Below are 25784 nucleotides of genomic sequence, written 5' to 3'. Positions count from 1 at the left end.
GGGCTGCATTCCCGCGCGACGCCGTTATAAATTATGGTCGTGATTTATTGCATCGAATTCTCGTCGGTAATTAGTGCGTGCCACCTGCCCGGTGGTACTTTGTTAACTGTAGTTAAAATTTGGTACCCTTGATTAGTAAACTTGATAGTTTACCTGACTTGATAAGAATGAAAGGTAGTGTTTATGAGTGCATATAAGTTTGTACTTCTACTTTCGACATGAAAATTCTTAAAATCGGTCGGACTTTCTCTTGCAAAAACAAAACGTAACATAATTTATAGTGTTGTGGCACGATCGCTTACATCTCTGCACATGTATAGTGACAGTCAGCTTATTGTTCAGCAATCAACGTTGTTTAGGGAAAATAAGACATTTCGTTTGCACAGGTGACACCATAATCATACGCAATCAGACGCAATTAATCAAAATTTAACCTCGTAAGTCCCCGCGTACTTGTACAAGTACCTACAAATTAAATTCGGGTTATGAACTCTTATAGAAATAAAAGAAAGTTCCAAATTCAAAAGCTTGGGTCTTACGAGGGTCTACCTACCCATTGTTGCTGATTAATTATCAAGTATGCAATACAAAATATTGATCGAAGCGAAGAGAAATGGTTTCATATTATAAGTACAATACAAACACAAAGTGCAAAGTATTATAAGTACAATATAACTAGTTAGCGTGATACCTAAAATTGATGTCCATTGTACAGTGCAGTTGTAAAATAACTTGGCTATGCCTTGCTATGCTAAGGCACCGGCGTATGTAATATGTGAGTACGCATCATTTGTTCCAGATTTTAGGCACCAGAAGAAAAATATTTCAACATTTTACGACCCCAGTCTGCCCAGTCAGTGTGGTGTGAGGCGGAATACTAACATCAGAGTTTATTTTTGTCAACGCGACGTAATTATTCCTATGTTATCTTTATCTCTATAGTGCTAACATTAAAAATAAGTATTAGTTATGTTTGTACTATTTAGTTAGTGTAACTTTGTATTTTTCTTCACGTTTATGCGGTTCGCTTTCTAAAATCCACTCTTACACGTTGCACGATTTTGCGATCCCTGGCCATTCTGTACTACAGCCTCCGCTAACCACCGATATCACCCTACTTAAACTCCAGTTTAACTAACTGTGCCACCAGGCCCCTCCCCGCGGATTATCGGAGATTGAGTTTAATCGGGCCGGGCGCGTCCCATTAATAACCGAGACTGTTAATTGAACTTCTACCGACTGTACAAAGTGTGCGATACAAATACAGCCCTAGTACAGTCAGCGTTAAAGGGTTTGACACGTGTAAGGGCGCATCAGGTATCGTCGTCCACACAGTTAACCGACAATTCGTAAACTATGTATATTGCAATAGATATTAGGGTGGTTCAAAAAACATTTTTTTTTATTTTCCGACGGGGCACCCCCTTATTTTGTTACACTTATTACGCTGATAAAATACACCAAGTTTCGTAATTTTATCTCAACTACAAGGCACCCCCTTGTAGCGCCCCCTTCAACCACTATGAAAATTTTGTATGTTGTATGAAAACAAAAAAAAACAAGTATTTTAAATTCAGAATTTTATTTAAGTATCTGTTTTCACATTATTTGCACATATGATTTATAAGTTTTTAAGTAGAAAAACATTTTTATTTCTATTTTTTATAATTTATCAAAAGTAAGATTTTTAAAATTTCACTTAAAAAAATCATTAGAAATAGAAATAAAAATGGTTTTTCACCAAATAACTTTTAAATCACACTTTAAAACAATGTGAAAACTACTACGTACATAAAACTCAAAAAAATAATAACTTGATTTTTTTGAATTTCATACAACTTAGAAAAATTTCAAAGTGTTTGAGCACCCCCTTGTAGTTGAGATAAGATTACAAAACTTGGCATATTTAGTCAACAGAACAAGTGTAACAAAATGAGAGGGTGCCGCTTCTTCTAGCTAGAGTTTGAATTTTTCCCATACAAAGGTGAACCACCCTAATAGATATAGATAGTACATTACGTTACAATTGCGAAAAATAGGAGTGGCGATAAATTAAAACACGACTACATAATCGTAAACGTTGTACAGTAGGTACAGTCATCACTCAGCAATAGTATCTTACACAACTAGGGCCGCAAAAATATATGACGCGCTCTTATTGCGCTCCAAATAAGAACGTGTCACATATTTTTGCGGCCCTAGTTGTGTAAGATACTATTGCTGATGACTGTACATAATGGATAATGGCCCTATACATTTTCGACATAGTCACGTAATGTGATAATTATCTCACTAGTGCGGTAAAGTATACTAATGGTGAGATAAAATTGTTGCTGTTTCTATTTTACTCTGCTTTTGTAAACAACGGAAACACATGAAAATAAATAGATATTCTTAAGATTGTATAAATAAGTATTCTTCCATTAAACTCAATAACAGGTCGATGTTGAGGGTTCTTCTTAAGGCATCTAAAATTGATATTTCTATATAAATAATCATATATCATCGTAATGTAACTGAATTAAAAAACACGTTTTGGTTTCAGTTATGTGTACACTAAAAATAAACAAAATATTTTAGTTTAGACTTTAAGCTCCAACATCAAATGCAACAAATACGTAACGCAAAAAAATACACATAAAAAATGTGAACGCTGAATATACCCCTTTTTTCGCGCCGCCACGGACTTATGTGCAATATACCGTCCTTTTCACACTCGCTTAGTCTCTTTTCCCCCCTAGTGTGGAAATCAGTCCGACAAATTAAATCCTTCCTCAGATTATTACATAGCTCAGTGTCGGCTCATAAATAACCGTTGGAACGCGCCAAATTTGAATTTAGAATAGAATCTCATTTTTTGCGCTGTTTTGGTAAATTGGAAACGGAAGTGTGAGTGATTATGATTTGGGGAAAAGGTTTGGGGTGAGTTTATTTGTTTTTTGGAACGGTCACGGGTTAAATGTGAAAAGTTTTCATTTTATGGTTTATTTAATGGTTATATTTTTTTAACAATTATTCTGCACTGAGAGAAAAGTACAACAAAAATACACTTAGGCCCACTTGCACCATTCCACTAACCCGGGATTAAGCGGTTAAACTAATAACCTAGTCTCAAATTGTACTGGTAACCATGGTAACGCCATGTTTAACCGGTTAACCCCGGGATAGTGGAATGGTGCAAATGGGCCTTAGAATTACAAAAATAAACTTAATCCGGGGACAAGGAGAGTTAACTAATAGGAACGAATTGACTTTTGCAATTTCTATTAGTTGTTGCAATTTCTATTATCTGTTTGTTGAAATTATATTTGGGATTACTGAGCTGTTTGTAGAAATAAATAAACATTACAGAAATAGTGAAACGTCCATAATTATTACTAAAACTTCATTTTTTCCCCCAGTACAGAACTGTTTTTTAATTCCTGGTGATGATTTTTCTCTCAGTGTGTGATGGAGAAATGGGACCGTATTTTATTTCGACTTTAGAAAATTATTAGAGACTGTCTAACCTAACTTTGCACCGACTTGAAGTGTTATTATAAACATCTTACATTAAACATTTTTTTAATTCACCCAGAAACACTTTACTTAGGTACATGCAGAGGAGATTTTTTTTTAATTCTAATTTTCTATGCCTAATTACTGCTTTCTGTTGGAGGTTTCATTCATTTGTAAAATAGTATGTACTCCTTGCTGTAATCCTGGCCGACATGACATGCATTCAAATATGTGATTGACGTTGTTATTGATTTCTGATTCTTGTTTTTACCCTTGTGCTGAATAAACTCTGCTTATACCTATATATATTTGATAATATATGTGTTTAAATTAATATTTACATTACTTTCTACTCTAAGCACAGCTAGGCTACGGGCGGACAGACGGACGGAGGGACATGGCGAAACTAAATGTTCCTTGTGGCACATAATAAATATACTAGGTACAGAAGACTCACTCTCTAACATAACGTGTCTGTTACGATCAGCACAGATATGGCCGCTAGGTGGCGACAGCGCCACGCGCGGCTTATGGTTTTCCCCAAAATTGGTGTGGAACGGATGTACTTTTAGCTACCTGTAGCAAAGCGACGAAATCGCGGAGTGAGTCACGCCTGCTTGTGATCTACAGAACCTTTAAAAAAAAAAAGGCTCCTCTTCACGTTGGGCCAACGCCAACGCCAACGAGGGACGCATTTATGCGTTAGAGGGAGCAAGTGATATTTCTATCTCTTTCTACCGCATGGCTGCGTCCCTCGTTGGCGTTGGCGTTGGCCCAACGTGAAGAGGAGCCTTAAAAGAAGTACGTCACCGGGTTTTACGTAATACCAAACTGAAGCAGAAATGGATATTCCAAAATAATATTATACTCGCCACGTCTTTTATCTAAACACCTGCTTACACAAAACTAATGAGGCATTCATACACTATCACAATGTTACACTTTGCACCCTTGGCGACAAAGTGCCAAATTTACCGTTTCATTTAGCCCACACCGTCAATATTTGAATAAAGTGCCCCCAAAATGTACAACTATAATAATCCCGTTATAAACGCTACAAAGAACTTTTATAAATAAAAATTCAATCAAGAGGACCTACGCTCAACCATTGTGCCTACACAATAGACGAAATGTCAAAAAAACTCAACCAAAACCAATCCAATATCAACCTAAATTCCAAAACTTTAAGTTCCATTTACGATTAGCGATTGTAATAGAGATTTTAAAAGGGGGCTTCCATTTTCATCGTCGTCACTAACTCGCGCCGCTCACTCGAATCTCAACCATATTCCCTTTAATTTACAGTTGATATTCAATTGCGTTTAAAAACTAGGGGTGTGCAAAGCCGTAGGCCTATTTGTGTCGGTTTCACACTTACAACAATAGTGTCATGATTCCTGATCCGGGATTATACCGGTGTGTACCCGGGCTTAGGTCGCCGCGGGAAACAAATGGTTGCGGGCTAACAAGTGTGCATCCCTAATGGGACTCCGGTTTCAAATACCCCCTTCATTCAAGAATGACGTAAGCGACAATTCTTCTGGAATAGTATAAGATCTTTTGACATCGCTGACTAGTTTCTGAAATACAATGTTTGGTGAAATCTTTATCCGAGTAACTATAATCCGGGTGCATGCAATGTAAAGCAGCTCTGATCAGTGTCGTTTTTGGCTAAAGTGTACATATTTATTTTATATGGTATCGTCTTCGGGAAGCGGTGGTGGCCGAGTGGATATGACGTCTGGCTTTCAATCTGGAGGTCGCGGGTTCAAATCCTGGCTCGTACCAATGAGTTTTTCGGAACTTATGTACGAAATATCATTTGATATTCACCACTAGCTTTTCGGTGAAGGAAAACATCGTGAGGAAACCTGCATACATCTGCGAAGAAATTCAAAGGTGTATGTGAAGTCCCCAATCTGCATTGGGCTAGCGTGGTGACTATAGCCCAAGCCCTCTCGCGCATGAGAGGAGGCCTGTGCCCAGCAGTGGGACGTATATAGGCTGAAATGATGATGATGATGATGGTATCGTCTTGGGTCGTCCCATTCGTTTTTCGTCAAGTTCTTAAATTAGTCCTATTCTGCTTTCGTCACTCATTCTACATTGAAAGCCACCGACGATTGTGACAAATGTAGAATGAGTGACGAAAGCATAATAGGACTAATTTAAGAACTTGACGAAAAACGAATGGGACGACCCAAGACGATACCTTTTATATTACATTGTTACTTGAACCCTAAAAAAAGTATACCTACCTAACCTAATCAAGATTGCAAATTGATAGACAACTTTTAGAACGAATACCTAATTATTTAATTTATTTTTATTTGTCGTATTTTATATGGCCTATCTCCAAAACTACGTTTCGTTGGCTAGAATATTTGATAGAAGTGGTTTAGCTACACGCATGGGAACGATACATTTTATAGCTCAAGGGGCGTACTAAGAAGCAGTTGCATACGACCATACGTGGACGATTCGACGCCGAATGCAAGTGGACGTTATGCAAGTTGCACTAAATTTAATGGGCCGTTACGTTTACGAGAGGCCTACGGGCCTCATTTGGGTGATTCTCATCCATCTTAAGCTCATCTTAAGGTATGGCAAGTAAACAAATTGTCGTTTCACTCTTGCATGACCACTCTCGTGGTTATTATTTCAACTAAGTATATTGAAACTAATATGAAGGTATATTCCCAAAAAAAATGGTATGTTTGGAGAGTTCAACCGAATAATTAAATCGCACCGAATAAACACGAAATCCCAATTTGGGACAAAAACAAAAGCTGTGAAATTACTCTTAGGAGTGACATTCCATTTCCAACTGCAGCTGCAATACTGTTCATTTTACTATGGAAACGCGTCGCTGTCATTGTCAATTTCCATAGTAAAATGAACAGTATTGCAGCTGCAGTTGGAAATGGAATGTCACTTTTACTTTATCGTGAAATCTGACGAAAAAAAACTAAAACAAAGTGAAAATCGGTCCTGATAGAGTTTTCCTATGGCTTTCACGACCGGTGCGGAGTATTGGTGGCAGCTTCACAACTTTACACGAAGAACGTTTTTGAGAGGCCTATGACATGAACCAGCTAGTGAAGTATAGTTCTCTCTAATCGTATGGCTCCTCTACACGATGGGCCAACGCCGGCCACTCCAAGGGACGCAGCCATGCGGTAGAATGAGATAGCAATAACACTTGCTCCCTCTAACGCATAAATGCGTCCCTTGGAGGGGCCGGCGTTGGCCCATCGTGTAGAGGAGCCATTAATGTGCAGAATAAAGGATGACTCACGTTAGACCTTGCCGTGTCCGGGCCGGAGCTTCCGGAGCTTCGTTTTCTATGGAAAGCATAAGCGCCGGGAGCTCCGGCCCAGACACGGCCCGGTCGGCCCGGTCTAACGTGAGTCATACTTAACCCCCAAACGTCTATAGCGTATAATACGTAGCGTCACTGTAGCGTATAGCGTAGCGTATAAGGGTCCCCCCACATCTGTCGTCTTTCGAGCGTCGGCGTCTGTCGGCGTCGGTCCAGCGCTATGGAAAATGACGCCGCTGCGCAGTTGCGTCGACGCTGCGTCGACGTTGCGTCGACGTCGGCCATAGAATTTTAGACGCCGACGCTCGAAAGACGCCAGATGTGGGGGGGGCCCTAAAACGTCTATAGGAGTAGAAGGAGAGGAGGCGGAGGAAAGGCTAGACCTTATTTGTAAGTATAAAATTTACTACAAGCTTTTATTTACTTTCACCTGACCGTTGTCTGTCTGTAATCAAATCTTGCAAGTTAAATTTGATCCACTTCCCGGTTTCCGGTTGAGCTGAAATTTTGCATGCATGTATAAATCGGATGACAATGCAATATTATGGTACCATCGAGCTGATCTGATGATGGAGACAGGAGGTGGCCACAGGAACTCTGTGATGAAACAACGTAACCTAATTGTGTTAGGGGTTTTTAGAATTGTCTCGATGAGTATTAGTTGTCTGTCGTAAGAAAAGTACAGTCAGCGATAAAAGCTTGTACCAAAAATGAAATTTTTGCCAAAAACTTATATATCTTAACCCTTTCAGTCGCAGAATAACCCTCGAACGTGTATAGCGGTTCGATAATTATCGCCGGTTCACGAGGCCCGCGGGCGTCGCGCGCGACACGCCGCCGCGCCGTTTAATGCCATGTAAATTTATTTTTCTCAAAAATGGACGGCAAAGTCGACTTTGCCGTTTAAAAAATAGGTCGCGAAGCGCGTAGTTTATGGTCACTCACAAATTAAAAAGCTAAAAACATTGCAGTCTCGCTTTTGGGACTGCAATGTTGCATACAAATTCCATTATTTGTCGAGTTCCAAACTTTTTAAAATTTGAAATGGCCATATTAAATGAAGGCACAGGCCCATTAAACAGCCAAACAGATGATTAGTACCGCGACTATTTAGTTGTCTCAAATAGTTTGGCGTATTTTCGGCAGAAAAATACACTTCTACTTTTTTATTAAAAAAAATAAAAGGCGGCAATGGCTTTTTTCTGTGAAAATATATACGTAAGAACGTTGGTTTTGTAAAATATTTCTACGATATTTATATTTCTTGCACCATTTTTGAGAAAAGCACTATATATGACTCGGCTGGAAGGCTACTTGCTGGCTTCGGATTCAATTAAACGGACTCCCAAGGTCGTCCGTTTAAAACGAATCCTCAGCCTGCAAGTAGCTACTTCCGAGCCTCGACAATAATGTACTATTTACTAGTAAACTCTATTTAAAGAATAGGTACTTGTTACTGTCATTTCGTCCTATCTAGCCTTATAGATTGGATTGGATTGATTATTATATATTGAAATAAAGAGCCTACATTAATTAATTAGCTTTTTATTTAACACACGTAATACAGTTATGTTTGGTATCCAAGACAAGACAGCCGGCGCAGTCTATGGCATAGAGCGGGGAAAACGTTCCATTCCTCACACTCTCCTTCGCTTATTTTAGAATTAACTTAAAAATAGATTCTTAATTAAAGAAGCTTAAAGCTAACATAACTCCTCTAGTTCATCAGCACAACTTAACATCTGATTGATGTGGCGCTTCCACTTAAGCCCTTCTACATCTACCACGTAGGTAGTTCCTGGTATTGACTCTTCAATAACTAATCCTTGAACCCATGGCCTGCTGTCCTTTCTGTAGTCTCTTACCATTACTTTCTGACCTATTTCAAAACTGACATCCCTTTTCCCTTGGTCCCTTTTTTCCACTCTCTCCTGCACCACTTCTGACAGGGGAGGAGGGCGCAATAAACTAAACCTATTTCTTAATTCTCGGCTTAACATAAGGCGAGCAGGTGAGACTCCTGTAGTGCGCTGTGGTGTACTTCTATAGTCAAACATGAATAAATTCACTGAAGATCTTAAATTAAGTCCACTCTCTTTAATTTTAGTTATAGCAGATTTGAACGTTTCCACAAACCTTTCAGCCGCACCATTGGTCGCAGGATGATATGGCGGTGAAAATGTATGCTTAATGTGTTTAGTTATGCAAAAGTCTTTAAATTCTTGACTGGTAAATGTAGGACCGTTGTCTGTTACCAAATGCACTGGATATCCAAACCTAGTGAATACACTTTCAAAAACCTCTATGGTGCGAGAACTAGTGATATTAGCCATCTCATATATTTCTGGCCATTTCGAATAACTGTCTACTATGACCAAAAACATTTTATTATAAAATGGTCCCAGAAAATCTGCATGAATTCTATGCCACACTGAAGGAGCGACAGGCCACGGTTTCTGTGTTTTTGATGGTGTTTTACTATTTTGCAAACAAATTATACATTTTTTTGTAATATTTTCTATTTCAGAGTCAAGATTAGGCCACCAAAAGTATGAGCGTGCTATTTCTTTCATTCTAATGATTCCAAAATGACTTTTATGCAATTCGAGTAAAACCGATTCACGAATAGTGTAGGGTATTAATATTCGATATCCCCAAAATAAGCAACCCCTGTCCATCGATAACTCATTTCTTCTGCTATAAAATGGTAAAACTTCTTTATCTAACTCCTTTTTTTCTGGCCACCCATCTGTTAAGTATCTTATTAATTTTGACAAAACTGTGTCCTTTTTTGATTCTGTTTGAATTGTTTTCCAATCTAATGTCTTCATTTTGGAGTCATTAGTATAGCTTAGCACACTACAACTGGCGTTTACAAATACAGGATGAATATTAATATCATTATTTTTATGATTGAGATCAGTCACTGACCTTGACAGAAAATCAGCAGGATTTATACTGGTTTTAATATGCCTTATTTTGTAATTAAACGCTGATAAAAATATTGCATAATGTTGCAATCGTTTGGCAGCCATTTTTGGAATACTTTTTGTTGGTCCAAAAATTCGCGTCAGCGCTGCATTATCTGTCTCTAACTCAAAGAAACGGCCGTAGACATAATTGTAAAATTTGGTAATTCCAAAAATCACTGCCATCGCTTCCTTATCAATGGTACAATACTTTCTTTCAACATCATTTAATTTTTTACTAGCAAATGCTATAGGTTTTACAACACCCTGGGCATCTCTATTTGACAGTACTACTGCAAGACCGGTATCTGAAGCATCACAAGTCAAGATCAGTGGCAGTTTAGGATCATAATGTCTAAGGTTATTAGCCGAAGCTAATTTACTTTTAATTTTTGTAAAAGCTTCATCACACTCTGATGTCCAGATAAATTTGTCTTTTTTAGTACAGTCATACAAAGGTGCTAGTGTTGTGGCCATGTGTTGTAAAAATCGAGAGTAATAATTTATTTTACCCAAGAATGATTTCAGCATGGTCAGATTAGTCGGAGCTTTTGCATTTAATAGTGGTTCAACTAGTGGTGGTTGGACTGAATCACACTGATACCATTTTTGTTTACACGGTACCCAAACACATCTAGGCTAGTAGTGAAGAATTTGCATTTTTGTGGTTTTAATTTGAATTCACATTCCTGCAACTTTTTTAAGACTTGACACAATGTTTCAAACATATGTTGTAATGAATCCCCCTTTATGTAAATATTATCTATAAACACTATGGTGTTGGGAACATTGGCTAATTTTTTAGTCATTAAACGTTGGAAAGCCCCAGGGCCGGAACTTACCCCATAAGGCAAGTAATTATATTTGTATGTTCCAGATTCGGTAACAATAGTTGTACAATCTTTGCTATCCTCACTGAGTGGGGCCTGCAAATATGCCTCTTTTAAATCCAGCTCACAGTAATATTCGCCATTTTTTAGAGAATTTAAAATATCATCAATATGAGGTAATGGGAAGTGATCAATTTCCATACTAGGATTTACTGTTAGCTTGTAGTCGCCACATAGCCTGACTGAACCATCCGGTTTTATTATAGGCACTACTGGAGTACCCCATTCACTGTGTTCAACTGCAGTAATCCTACCGTTTTTTAATAATCTAGTGATTTCGTTATTTACCTTTTCACGAAGTGCATAGGGTACTCGCCTGACTGGCAGACACCTGGGTTGAGCGTTAGGCTTCAATTTTAAATTGATCACTTCACCTTTGAAATTCCCCCATCCCGGCTTGAATATTTCTGCAAACTGGTCTCTGATTAATTGTTCTGCATCTGAAACATTTTGAAGCATGTAAGTTTTTTTATCAACATTGTCTACCCACTTTGGAGGCCACAATTTAAATGCATGAGGCCAGTCCCTACCAATGAGTCTAGGATAGTCATCTTTCACAATAAATACACTTAATTTATTAGTGATATTATTACATGTAAGTGTTACATTTGTCACAATTCCTATTGGTTTAGATATAGTTTGGTCAAAATTTTTAAACAAGGTTTTACATTCTTGTAGCTCAAAACTACTCAGATATTTATTTTTATCTGTTATTGACATCACTGTCACCTCTGAGCCTGTGTCAATTTGAAAAGGCAAATCATGATCATTTACACTAACAGTTAAGTATTCAGGTGGTATCCTACTCACACTATTAACAGTATATGTTGTATATCCTTCAAACAAATCTTGCACTGAATTTTCTACATCCTCACAGTCGTCATTCCCTGCTGAGGTATTTGCTTCTAACACATTAACTTGTCTAGTTTTTTTAGGGCACATCTTGTATACATGTCCTTGAACTCCGCATTCTGAACAAAATTTCTTTTTTAGAGTACATTCCGCTTTAATGTGATTGTTCTTCCCGCAACAGTAACATTGTGCTCCCGGTTTGTTATTGTTATCCGTTTTTTTGGTTTTGTAAGTTGGCTTTGATTTCCCTCGGTTATAAAACATTTCGGTGACTTCTCCGGAGTTCTTTGTGTGAAGTAAAGCTGCCTCCACTGTTCTTGCTAATTCAATGCATTTTTCCAAAGTTATTTCAGAGGGACTCTTCATCAACTCGAACTTGATCAATTTAGATGACACACCTTCCATGAATTTTTCTTTAATTTGATCATCAATGTCTTTGAAATTACATTTTCCTGCGAGTTTTCTCAACTCTAGGGCATAATCTTGGATTTTCTCATTTGGTAGCTGGTTTCTTTTCCTAAATTCCGCTCTTTCCAATGTTGTTGATAGTGTTTTTACATATTTATCTTGTAGTTTTTTTATTAATTCTTCATATGTAAAATTCTTCGGTTGTTTAGGAGAACATAAGTAAGTCAGTGTTTCGAAAACTTTGGCCGTTAATTTAGTGATTAATAAAGGCACTTTTTTGTCATCAGTTATATCATTAACTAAGATAAAACATTCAAACTGTTGTTCAAACACTTCCCACTTTTCTCCATCAAATGATTTCAACTCGCCTAGCGCGGTCATTGTGGAGGTACGCACTTTTTGTTGTAGTTTTCTTTTATTCTTGAAGTGATCACTTAATTGTTTTCGTAACTGGTCCACGGTTTGAGGTTCATTAGGTTCTAAACTCTCGTCTTTTAAAATTTGTATGAGTTCTGGTTTTTTGCATTTGTAGATGGAGCTTATTTTTCCGCTTTTCACTTCTTGTATAATATTCCACCTTTCTTCTGGATTTTCCTCTTCCATCAAATCTGCATCTTGATATTCTGAGTCCGACATTAATTTATTGTAGTGAAATAACCTGTACGCGTGGCAGCCATTACCATACTTATAGTGTTACAAATATACCACTTAAAGTTGAAACCACTTGTAGATTTTAATTTTATTACACAAATCGTGCACACGAGGTACTTATATCTCGTCGCCAATTATTATATATTGAAATAAAGAGCCTACATTAATTAATTAGCTTTTTATTTAACACACGTAATACAGTTATGTTTGGTATCCAAGACAAGACAGCCGGCGCAGTCTATGGCATAGAGCGGGGAAAACGTTCCATTCCTCACAGTTCTACTAAATACTTAGTTGCGTCTCATATCCTCTCGATTTCTAGCTACTTGACAAATTTAATATCAACCATCATTCATTGTCCTATGCGGTTGTGTAGATTTATAACAAAAAGCTCGCGACACAACGAAACACAACCGGCGTTTTAAAGCAACAGCCATTGGCATGTCTGAAAAAATCTAGATATTTTTGACACGATGTACTCAAGTAGTAAAGTAGTTCTCTCAAAACTTTCAGTCGCCAGAATAGCCTCAAATAAACGTCTAATATCTGGGAGACCGAGCTTTGCTCGGAAAACATATAAAAACTCAAACATGCGAGTTTTCTCAGAGGTAAGACCTAGCTAGATCGATTTATCGCCCCCGAAAATTCCCATATAGCAAATTTCATCGAAATCGTTAGAGCCGTTTTCGAGATCTCCGAAATATGTATATAAATAAACAAGAATTGCTCGTTTAAAGGTATTAGATAGGAGGAGAAGGAGAATTAAGAGACGGGAAAAGGATAAGTAAATAAGACTTTACGTTATTAGAATTTTTATTTCTCAACCCTTTCAGTCGCAGAATAACCCTCGAACGTGTATACCCGTTCGATAATTATCGCCGGTTCACGAGGCCCGCGGGCGTCGTGCGCGACACACCGCGCCGTTTAATGCCATGTAAATTTATTTTTATTTGTCGTGCGACGTAAAGTCCGCCATTACTGATATTGCTTTCGATTTGGTAGGCTGCCGGTTTTATTGCGACGTGAGGTATGTATCTAATGTATGTAAAATTGAGATTATTCTTTAAATAAGTGTTCCGTGAACAAAGTTTTATACGGAACACTAAAAATAAAGTAGGTATTGGAATCGGAAAATCGATAGAGAAATATGATAATTTAGAGGTAGGCTTTGTGGCTTTGCACACTATTACTGAAGATTTCGTGTTTTCTTAAATATTTTTATTTTACACGTAGGTACCTAACTACTACTCAATGAAAGTACCTAAAGTTTTGTGGTATAACCTAGATTTTTTAAAACGGACTCGAGCGAGATTCAAAATTTCTACCTTTTTGGAAAAAAAAAATCACCAAAAGCACCTTTTTCGGTAGCAGATATCCAATGTGCATTCAGAAGAAAGCTGAATGCACGTTCGACGTGTTGCCTCTCTGTTGCACTTGTAAATTCGTACGTAAGCGTGACAGAGAGGCCACGTCGAACGTGGTTCGCGGTAGGCCCTTCGTTTCTGATTCGGCTTCGTTTCGATTGAGCTTAGTTATCAGTATTAAAGTTTACAAATGCTGCACATTTAGATAAGTATAACGTGTAGGTATATTAACAGGTACAAACACAATCAAACATAATGCACACAACACAGCCATTACATACAAAACCATTAACACGGACCGAGATCGCTTTAAAGCAGATACAATGGCTTTTAATCCCATTGTCACGAGCTTAGCCTGATTAATTAGTATAAAACGTCAGCCAAGGGAATATAAACCTTATATATTGGAGATAAGGTACATAGGACGTTTTAGAGAGGCCCCGCAATGTAATTAACGTTAATCTTGAAGGGATATACGCAATAGGTTAGGTGTGCTGAATAGGGCCACTTGCACCATTCACTAACCCGGGGTTAACTGGTTAAACCTGGAGTTACCATGGTTACCAGTACAATTTAACACTGGGTTAACGGTTTAATAAAAATATAAATTTAAGGCCCACTTGCACCATTCCACTCTCCGAGATTCGACTAATCCGGGGTTAACCGGTTAAACCAGAAGTTGCCATGGTTAGCCATACAATCTGACACTAGGTTAATAATTTAACCGCTTAACTCCGGGTTAGTAGAATGGTGCAAGTGGGCCTTACATTTACAATGTGCTTTATTTGATTGTCATTGGTAAAAGGAAATTCATCATCAATATTTTTTTCCTATCATTATAAATTTCATTGTGGCCCAGCCAATAAATATTACAGTAGACTTCAGTTATAGCGATTTATCATCAAAATCATCATCATCACCCTTTCATCGCCCACAACCACTCACTCACTTCCATTATCAGCCTTTTATCGCCCACTGCTGTGCATAGAGGTCTCTCTCCGACTACGCCACTTATCTCGGTCCCGAGCCAATCTCATCCAGAAGTGACCCGCAATCTTCAAAATGTCGTCCACCCAACGAGCCAACGGACGCCAGGCACTTCTTTCGTCTGTAAGCGGCCACCATTCCGTTAACATTTTGGCCCACCTGCCATCACTCTGCCTGGCAACATATATGTCCCGCCCAACTCCATTTAAGTTTGGTAATTACGTATCCGACGCGATTATATCACATTATGTTGGTGGCACGTGTAAAGGCTCCTCTTCACGTTGGGCCAACGCCAACGCCAACGAGGGACGCAGCCATACGGTAGAATGAGATAGCAATATCACTTGCTCCCTCTAACGCATAAATGCGTCCCTCGTTGGCGTTGGCGTTGGCCCAACGTGAAGAGGAGCCTTAATGCGAATTTGGTTTAATAAATCCTATATTCACGGACGGTTTAACTTGTAATAGTTCTATATTCAAAGTGTATTGATGCGGATGCTTTTAAGAGCCAACAGGAGTGGTCATTTCTCCATACAGACGTAATCGACTGTTTCCTCCGTGGGCTTTGATGCTAGAGCAATCATGTTGTCAACACAGATTAATATTGTCAATATCTGTGTTGGACCGTTTTGCTTTTTTTGATATTTTTGTTTATTAAGGCGCTACAGCCCTTCAAAAATGGCCAAAATGTCCTAATTGACTATGCCGCAATGACAAAAACTGATATCAATTAGCCAAAAAAGCAAAACGGTCCGACACAGATAATTTCATAATCATTTAGATTTCCAAGTTTGGTTAGGATTGGTTAAGTTTTGGAGGAGGAAACGGTCGAGTACGATTCCTCGATTTTTGAGATTTTACGCAGGATTTTTCGCCTTGTCCTTATCGCACTAGTTTTAGGAGCCGCTTCCGTTAGCGAGACGGGTATATTTACCTAAAATATTTAAAACTCAGCTCCAGCTTCGTCTTAATAAATGCGGTAATTGAGGATGCGCGAACACGCATTACCAAATTGTACAACTTTTTTTTACCGGTAAAGCGTAATTTAAATTCGCGCCGTGGCTCCGTAGGTTTTATTCATTAAAAACCGATGCTTCGTCCGATTTAATTATTTGCTGCTATGCCGCATATTTATGTTTATTAACAAAATCATACAGCATTTTTTTTTTATAACTGACACTCGGTTTCTATGTTTGAAAGGAACTCTTACCTACCTACATGTAATGAGATAGAATCCGCTGATCTTAATTAAAAACACCAAAAAACAAGTTTCGAGTAATCGAGGGAATAAAAAAAAACATACTTAGACATACATGAAATCATAAAATTATACATATATTAGACAATACCGTCGGGTGACAAGCAAAAGTCACTAAGTACTATCAAAAAATTAAAGTAACAATGCACTTTATTAAACTTGTAACACGGTTTATTGTCCAATAATTTCAATGGTGTTAGTTAGTGACTTTTGCTTGACACCCGACGAAAAGGCTTTTTCCTAAAACTGTTACAACAAGCCCGGTCCCCTACTCCAAAAAATTTACTATCTGTGTATATGTATATGTATATGTATAACGGTTCTTTTGAAATAGACTCCAATGACAGGCAAGTAGACAGACAGGCGGACATTGGAAGCTTAAAGAGTTCCTATTTTCACCCCTGCAAGATCCGAACCCTAAAAACTCTAAAAAGCATGAAATAGCGCGGTCAACAACACTAAAAAAATGCGTTACAGACTATTTCATTTGAATTTAATAATCGGTCACTTTATCGAAAGCGACCACTGGAGAGGTTGACGTCCGCCACGTCCGGATACTTTCCGATTAGCTCTAGCCCAGCACGGATATGATAATGGTCATTCTCGTCTACGTGACAGCGTGATAAAACAGTATCCGTCACTTTCTATCCCGCGGCGTTAAAAAGTGACAGTTATTTTATCACGTAGATAAAGCCATCCATAATACGTCCAATGATCGGGTTCCTTTTGGACTTTAGTAGACTGTGATTATAATTGTAAGAGATGTGGCTAATGCTACTCGTCGTCGCTTACGCCACATTGCTCTCCGCGAAAGAACTGGTTAGTAATTTGATTACTGTGCTTGTTGCTTTAACCTTTTCGCCGCCATTGATCTACCGGGTGTGGCCTGCAACACGAGCAAATAGGTAATTAAAACATTCACGCGTATTCGGGAAACGTGATAATCACAAGATCTAGAGACGATATAGAGATCAACTAGATTTACATTAGATATCGACTAGATGTGACTTTGGATATCTAAGTCATAACTTGTCGAAATCGTTCAAGAGGACCTCCAGAATCTCGGAATTTGACATATCTAACTTACAAATTACTATATCTTCTCGATATCGTATCTTATTCATCTCTAGATGATCTCTAGCGTTAAAGTTAGAATAAGGCCGATAGATTGTACTCCTCAAACGGTGACAGTTTTGTTCAGCAACTTTTAAAAATTATGAAGTATTTAGACTCCCTATTTTTCATACAAAATAAATATTACATTCAATGGACGCCATCGCTACGCCATATCATTGTGTTGTGATTGACGTTGCTTGTCACGCATTTAAACATAACAAAATTCGCAAAACATTGCGTCTTAGAATAAACTTTAAAGTGATAAATAAAATCAAACCACAAGTTATTTTCAAAAGTCGCTGAACAAATGTTTGTCTGTATGAGGAGTACAGCCTACAGTTTCATTTTTTGCTCATATTACAGGCCACACCCGGTATATAAAGATACAGTATATTAGATGACTCTATTAGAGTCAGTAGGTACATTTCGTGCCCCACATGCCACGACTTGATTATGTTATACGGCTTGTGTACGTGCTATTTTTACCCGACTGCGCGACGCAAAGGAGGGTAATATGTTTATCAGCCTATATATGTATGTATGTATGTATGTTTTTGACATGGCGTTGATGACACTAGTACTATATGATCTGTGCACTTATAGTTGCTTCCCAACCCAGTCGGGATATTTTCCAGGGAATTTAAATGTAGCGGACAATAATAGATTTTCATACAATTATTATTCGTGGGTGTAAACCACACTCCTCGAACTCTGGATACTGGACCATATACTCATATTGGGATACCCTCCTCCAATTGAGGGGGGGATTTACATCTTCTCGAGTCAGAGGTATAGGGTTGGAGCCGGCATAGCTTTAAATATTTGACGTTCATAAGCGCATTGTAATATGTCTACTTGAATAAATTATTTTTTATATTTATCTTTATATCTGATGTTTTGGAATGTACATAAACTACATACTTACTAGTGACGTCACGGACGGTAACACACACTGTCACACTCGCGGTACTTTATTTGATTAAAATAGTAAACGTGATATTTACCTGCATCCGCAGTCATCGCTGTGTGTATCTGTGTTGTCCTAAACTGTGTGAGTGTGCGTGATCCGCGCGCGCTTGTGATAGTGCAATAAAATTGATAGCGACTGTTTACTGTGTAACACTAAGTGACTTTTTTGCGTGTGGGGGTAGGTGCTAATTAAGAAAATACAGCCGTTTATTCAGTAAATAACTTTGAAACTTTTTCTTAAAGAAATACAATTTGGTACTACGACGGCATACACTTACAAACTCTCAATAATACCACCGCAATCGGAATATTATCATTTTATATAAATTATATAGACACAACTTTAATATTAGCGCCATCTAGTGGCTCCCGTAGGAACTTCTCAGCTCTAATCCATAGCGAGCAAAATGGTTGTCTGCGCCGCGGCTTGTGGTAAACCCCTTGGTGCGACAGGTGTCGCTAAGTGCGGCTGCGGCCAATCATACCATAAAGCTTGTGTGGGCATGGGCCAAAATGCGCGTGTCGCAAGCACATGGGCGTGCCCGGCGTGCAAAGCGACGACCCCTCGGCGTGACAACTCCGACAATACGCCGGTGAAGCCGAGTGGGGCCGGCGAGGAGGATGCGTCGTTGGATCTGCAGCCCGATGTCGCTGAGCAGCTGCGCTTGCTTCGTGGGGACTTCGGCGCTGTGCGCGATGAAGTTGCGGGCCTGCGCCAAGAGGTAGCGCGCTTCAATGAGCTCCTTGGTGGTCTCACTGGCCGTCTGGATGTCCTGGAGGAGAAGGTCAGGCGCCTGGAGGAGCGGCCCGTGGAGCTCGTCGACGGTGAGCCAGGAGACAGATCGCCGTCAGGAGCAACGGTGGAGCTGCAGCAGACAGTGGCGCGCCTTCAGCTGGAGCTGAATGACCGCGACCAGTACGCGTTGCTCTCGGACCTCGACATTGGCCACGTTCCGGAGACGAAGGGCGAGAACGTTGTCCACACTGTCACCGTCCTCGCGGCCAGGTTGGGTGTCGCCCTGGAGCAGCGCGACGTGGTGTTCGCCGAGCGAGTCGGGGCGGTGGGCCGGGCCGGAGAAGGGGCCGACAGTGAGGCTGGAGGCCGGCCGCGTCGCGTCGTCGTTAGGCTGGCGCGGCGGCAGCTGCGGGACGAACTGCTGCAGGCCGCCCGCGTTCGGCGAAATTTCACCTTCTCTGTTGACGACTTGCCATGCCCCCCGCGTCGCGTTTTTGTCAACGAGCGCCTCACACGCACGAACCGCCTCTTGTTCCACAAAGTTCGAGAGCTGTGCAGGGAACATCAGTGGAGGTTCTCGTGGACAAGGCGGGGCCGAGTCTATGCCCGACAAGGCGAGGGAAAGCCAGCTTTCTCCATTCGCTCTGACGCAGACCTGCATCGTGTTTTTGGAGTCAGCACCGTCTGAGGTCTGGGCGGGCGAATGTAGCATATATTGTTTTATCATTACACAATGGGGCGGCAATGTCTGTTTGTTCATCTCATTAATTTTCAGCATTTATATAATTATAAAGTTGTTGATAATCTGCAGGCTCTGGTATCTACGCGACACTGGTTCTGTTACTGTTATACGTTTTGTTAAAGTAACGTCATCTGTCTGGTGGTCTGTCTGGTCTGAGGTGTATCTATATAACTATAGTAGTAAATAAAACACTTAAAATAGGTTTGTACAATGCAGGTTCTCTTGGGACAAATCATGATAATTTCATAGCGGCTGCTACTCGGCAGGATGTTGATGTGTTGGCGATCAACGAATCATGGTTAAGGGCGGGCGAAGAAGGGCGGGCGCCGAGACTTCCGGGATACAGTTTCCGGCATATTCCTAGACCGCAGGGCGACCGGTCACGCGGTGGAGGCGTAGGCTTTTATATTAAGTGTAATCTCAAAGCTCGGACCTGGCCTCATCCCGTTGACCCGTTGCATAAGCTGGTGGAGCAGATGTGGATCACTTTTACTCTCAACGGAAAGAAGCTGGTAATCGGAACGGCATACCGACCACCTTGGATGGATCTGCAATTATTTTTTGATGCCTTAACTGACTCAGTTAGTGCAATCCGTAGCTACGATAATCTAATTATACTTGGTGACTTCAATGTTAACTTATTGAATAGCACCGACACAAAAACCACTCAGTTCAATAACTTCATAACGAGTACTGGATTATCTCAATTGGTGTCACAGCCTACGCATTTCACTGACACCAGCCAGACGCTGATCGACGTTGTGTGCTCTGACTTGCGGGCTGCTAGCACTAACATGGATCATGTGGGTACCCTGTATGGTCATTGTCTTGTTATCTGTAATTTTAATATTAAGCGCGAGAAACTAAAACCTTACCACATTACCTACAGGCCTTTTAAAAATATCTGCGACATAGATTTAGATGTGGACTTGCAGTGCGTGAGATGGTACTTAATATCAAATCTTGAAAATGTAAATGACATGATTAATGCTTTTAATCAACAAGTACTCAGTCTATTTAATGTACATGCCCCTATAAAGACGTCCCTAGTTACAACACATTCCTACCCCTGGATTACTGACACCATCAAACATATGATGAGGCTGCGTGACAGTGCTGCGGCAGACTTCCACAAAAACCAGAGTGATGTTATAAAGAAATACTACAAAGATCTTAAATCTGTTGTAAATAAAGCTTTATATTTTGAAAAAGTTGCTTATTTCAAACAAAATATAAATAATAAAATAAAAGAACCTAAAACTTTATGGAAAAACTTGAAATCAGCAGTCTTACCTAAAAAGGATAAAGAATTACCTACTTTTTTCAATAACCCCGATATCTTAAATAAACATTTTCTAGAGCTGCCGGGAACTACAGGTGTCACTATATCACAGTTAACTTATTTTGAGTTCCATAAGTACAATGACTCTGTTTTTCACTTAGACACTATTAATTCTAGCCAGATTATCAAAATAATTAAATGTCTAAAATCTAATGCTGAGGGTTTTGATGGGATAAATTTGAATATGCTTCTCTTAACTTTCCCATACACAATTGACATCATTACAAGCCTAATAAATACCTCTATTGTTACATCCACCTTTCCAGATATCTGGAAGTTAGCATTAGTAAACCCCTTGCCTAAAGTATCAAACCCAACCATGCCTAAAGACCTCAGGCCCATAAGCATACTACCCTGCCTATCTAAAATATTGGAAAAAGTTGTCTGCTCACAGTTAACCACCTACCTAGAAAAAAATAATATTTTGCCAGATGTCCAATCAGGTTTCCGCAAAGGACGAAGTACAATGACTGCTCTATTGGATGTCACTGATAACATTTTGGATGCTCAAGACAAGGGAATGTGTACACTTTTAGTACTCCTCGATTTTTCAAGGGCATTCGATTGTTTGAATATTAACCTGCTACTATCGAAGTTGAGCTACTATGGTTTTGACCATAAAACTATAATGTGGTTTGCAAGCTATCTGTCCAACCGATCGCAAATTGTAAAAGTGCATCTCAGTGATGGTTCTTCACTTTTTTCTGAGAAAGCTGAGCTAACTAGAGGAGTTCCGCAAGGATCCGTGATTGGCCCGCTCCTGTTTATATTATATTCCGCAGATATTACATCTCACATCACGCATTGCAAATACCACATCTATGCAGATGACATACAAGTGTATATATCATGTAAGCCAGCCGATATCAACAGTACCATAGGGAAACTAAATGAAGATCTCACCAGAATTGCTGGATGGGCTACACAAAACTGCCTACTACTTAATCCCAGCAAAACAAAATACCTTGTGTTTGGCAGCAAGCAGCAACTGGCTGGTGCCAGCATTTCAGTGGATGTTCTGCTAATGAACGAACCAGTTGAGAGGGTGTATGAGGCGCGTAACTTAGGTCTCATAATGGACTGTGGACTACGATATGAGAAACATACCGCTGAGGCCATTAGGAGTTGCTTTTATAAACTTAAGGTACTATATAAAATTCGGCCATATTTAAGTGAAAACCTGCGCATTCAATTAATTGAATCACTCGTCTTATCAAAGCTGAACTACGTGGATGTTGTGTTTGGGCCTAGACTTCTTGCAAAAACTAAACGACTCATACAGCGTGTTCAAAATGCCTGTGCTCGCTTCTGTTTCGATATTCCGTTGAGAGCTCACGTGACCCCATATCTGAATAGCCATAGGATGCTCAAAATGCAACACCGCCGTAAACTACACTTGGCTTGTTTGCTCTTTGGCGTACTGAACTATAAAACTCCTTCATATCTCTTCAACAAGCTATCTTGCATCAAGCTCCGCGAACGCCGTGATTGTGGGATTCATCTGTTGACGCCGCGTCATGCCTCAGCCGCTTTCCGAGGAAGCTTTAAATATTCTGCGTCCCGCTGTTGGAACAACATTCCGCCTCCAGTGAGAAACCTGCAAAGTATATATAGTTTTAAAACAAAGCTCAAACAGTTTATGCTCAATCACCAGCTTAACCAGGAAACCTGCAGATTAGAAACCAGTTGCCTGTAGTCAAAACTCTTGCTATTGTTGGACTGTATTGTATTGTATTTTTGTTACTTACCACAATGTTTTTGTTCCTTCCGCATAGGAAACGACACCATTCCCGACACGCCATCCTTATTATCTGTGTCATTTCATTACAATGTTTATATTTGTTTCTTTCGTGTTGTTTTTGTTTATGTATTTTAGCCAACTTTGTAACTTGTAAGAAGTAAAAACTGATTGAGATTTTATATTAGGTTTACTCACTTTATTGTTTGTCAAATCTGTCATCGAATTTAATTTCATGTAGCTACCGCTGGCGCTAGTTATGCGCGCTTAATCCCGCGCCACGATATGACCCGACCGGATGGTACAAGTTCGATCGGTTCTCATTGTCATGTATTCACTTATGTCGTCATGTTGTATCTCTTTTTTGTATTAGCTGTGTAAAATGTTTGTAATCTATTTTTTGGTTTATTTTATGTTTCTTTCCTTTATGTTTCTTTATTTTAGTTTTTGTCTGTTACCTTCCGTGAATATTTCTCACTTGATGGTCTCATCGGAAGATCAGCGCTGGAAGTCGCCAGCAACATGCTGAGATGGTACCATTTCGTGACACTTTATTTTACACTGTTTTTTCTTATGTATGTCTGTTATCTGTGTGTTTACGAATAAAAACCTATTCTATTCTATTCTATTCTATACTTCATCAGAAAATGCCTCTCTTTCCGTCCCTCGGCAATATTTTTTTTCTTCTTACGGTTGTTTCTTTAAAGTGTTATTAACTACCTACTCTGATTTACTTATAGATATACTATACTGACTTTGAGCATCCAAACATTACGTACTGGAATCCTAAGTACTGCGAGTATGTGACCATGACAGCCCAAAGGTATAGCCGTCAAGACCCCATCCACTACGTAAGCATTCGGTTAAAAACCTTAACTGTCTTTGGGAACGATATTACGGTGAGTTGACTTTAAAATTTATTTGTTGGTAAAACCTATGGAGGGTAGAGGTAAGGAGAATGGTAGTTATTGGCGTACATTGAATCCTAAGCGTAATGAGGGATTCAAGTGTTAACGCCCAAGACGAAATAATTTTGATACCCTGTGACACACTGCTTTTCACATCAACTATGAGGAAAATAAAAAAAACTAAACTAAACTAACTAAGATGAGGGAATTATGATGCACAACCTTTTTCGAATTGGTGATGTGAAAACGTCATTCTTTTGCTGTTTTCTGCGTAATGGTACGTAACCCTTCGCGCGCGAGTCCGACTCGCACTTGGCCGGTTTTTATTTAATTACATTTCTTTACAGATGAACGTTAATATCTACGAGTACCTGAGCAATGAGTATCGCCCTGGTATGTTCCAAATGCATTTCCGGATTTGCGATTTTTTCTCAGAGCCCACGTATGACTTCATAAAGCCATTTGTCAAGAAATATTTTAACGCCTCCTCATGTCCTTTTCCAAAGGTAAGGGATCCTATATTTTCAATATTAATTATGTAATTGAAGGGGGTGGAGTGGTGTGATGACCTCCCCGAGCGGGAGACAGGGGGAAGTTTGGGTGGGCTCCGGCCTGCCCAAAGGTCCGTCTGTCACCCCCGGTCCATCCTGGGCAACGTCACTAGCGACTGGCATTCGTGCCTCTTTCTAGTGGCGGCTAACATCCACACTGGTGTTGTCAGTAGGTGTAGGCTACTACTGACGACCTATACATAACCTACCTGTGCTAGGACCTGCACAGTAGAGCGCCGTACGCAAGGATGACGGGATCCTGGGGATTGAGCCATTGCCAACCCGCGTGGCAACACGTCTGCTTCGGCCCTGATTTCGGGCAAAACGGTAGCCCGGGCTACTAGCCACAGTCCGGGAAATGGTCAAGTGAGGAACCGTAGGTGGGCTCACGGCGAGAAGTGAGAGGGCCGCAGAGGCAGTTTCGGCTGCTGATGCGGTGGTGAAAGGCCATGCTGACGAAGTGCGTTTAGGTGAATCGGGCGGAGGGCGTCTGACCTGGACGACCCTACGTCCCACCTTCACACATTTCCGATGTCGCGCAACTAGCCAACTTCTCACTTCTATACCCGAGTCGGTGTCCTAACGACCGAAAGCACCTTTTATATGTGTGAGTAAGCGTTCCCAAGATGTGGGCCCTTGTAGGGTGGGAGCCGATGAGGATGAAGTTAATCGTTACGAACTATGGATACCAGGTCTAACGAAAAACCCCAAGCTGATCCAGCAGCGTCCATCGCTAATGGTGAAGCCACACAGGCGAGACAAGCTGTTCCAGTGACAGTGCGTCAGACCGAAACCCCGGCCCGTCCGCAACCCAGTTCATCTGGGGAGCAGACCGGCCCAAACCCCTTCCAGGACTGGCAGGTAGTGGACCGAAGGTCCAAGAAGCGACCCCCCGCTGGGAAGCCTCACCCTGCCAGACCTGTGAATTCTTCCTCCTCTAACCCACCCCCCCCTGTTAAATGTCAAGGTGGGGGCTAAGAAGAAGAAGAAAAACAAGAACCAGAGGCGTGCAGCTCGTCTAGCGCGAGAGCAGCAGCTGGACAACACATCGACACCGACACACTCTGCAACCGGTGTGGGTGTGCAGGCTTCCCAGAAGCCGGCACCCAAACCGGCGCCGAACAAGCAGGTTGCTGCTGCCAGGCCTCCGCCGAAGGGAAAAGGTTCCATCCTACCCCCTAAGGCTGGAACGTCGGGCGACAGCCCTACGGGTTCGGCCGCAGATCCCTCCAAACGACGACCTGGTAAGCTCGCACGAGCCGCTGCTAAAAGGATGCGAGATGAGTCCTTCTCCCCGCAAGGAGACAACAAAAAGCAGCGACTAGTGAGCCCAAGCCAACCGTTGTCGTACGCACAAGCAGCGGCATCTGACCTGACGATCGTCATTACTGACGAGAAGTCGGGGAAGATCACCGCTGACCACTCCAACGCCATCCTCCGCGGGTTGCACCAAGCAATCGTGGAGGAGGCGAGGAGAAACCAC

The 25784-nt window shown here is 40.4% G+C and overlaps 1 protein-coding gene across 1 annotated transcript; it reads right to left on the bottom strand.

Moving 5' to 3' along the window:
* Positions 1–10381: 10381 nt before the first annotated feature.
* LOC134664119 (uncharacterized) lies at positions 10382–12860 on the bottom strand. The gene is made up of 2 exons (XM_063520708.1): positions 11490–12860; positions 10382–11119 (listed from the first exon to the last, which is right to left on the bottom strand). Exons 1-2 carry the CDS (start codon positions 12573–12575, stop codon positions 11105–11107), a joined length of 1101 nt encoding a protein of 366 aa, XP_063376778.1. The 5' UTR covers positions 12576–12860; the 3' UTR covers positions 10382–11104.
* Between the last annotated feature and the right edge of the window lie 12924 nt (positions 12861–25784).

This window comes from Cydia fagiglandana, chromosome 4 (assembly GCF_963556715.1).
Source record: "Cydia fagiglandana chromosome 4, ilCydFagi1.1, whole genome shotgun sequence".
Lineage (NCBI taxonomy): Eukaryota > Metazoa > Arthropoda > Insecta > Lepidoptera > Tortricidae > Cydia > Cydia fagiglandana.
The sequence above is the reverse complement of the archived record's forward strand: the minus strand, read 5'-3'. Positions and strand labels throughout refer to the sequence as shown.

Bases quoted from the DNA above. Each gene is read 5' to 3' on its own strand.
- LOC134664119 (XM_063520708.1), bottom strand. From the start codon at position 12,575: ATGTCGGACTCAGAATATCAAGATGCAGATTTGATGGAAGAGGAAAAT.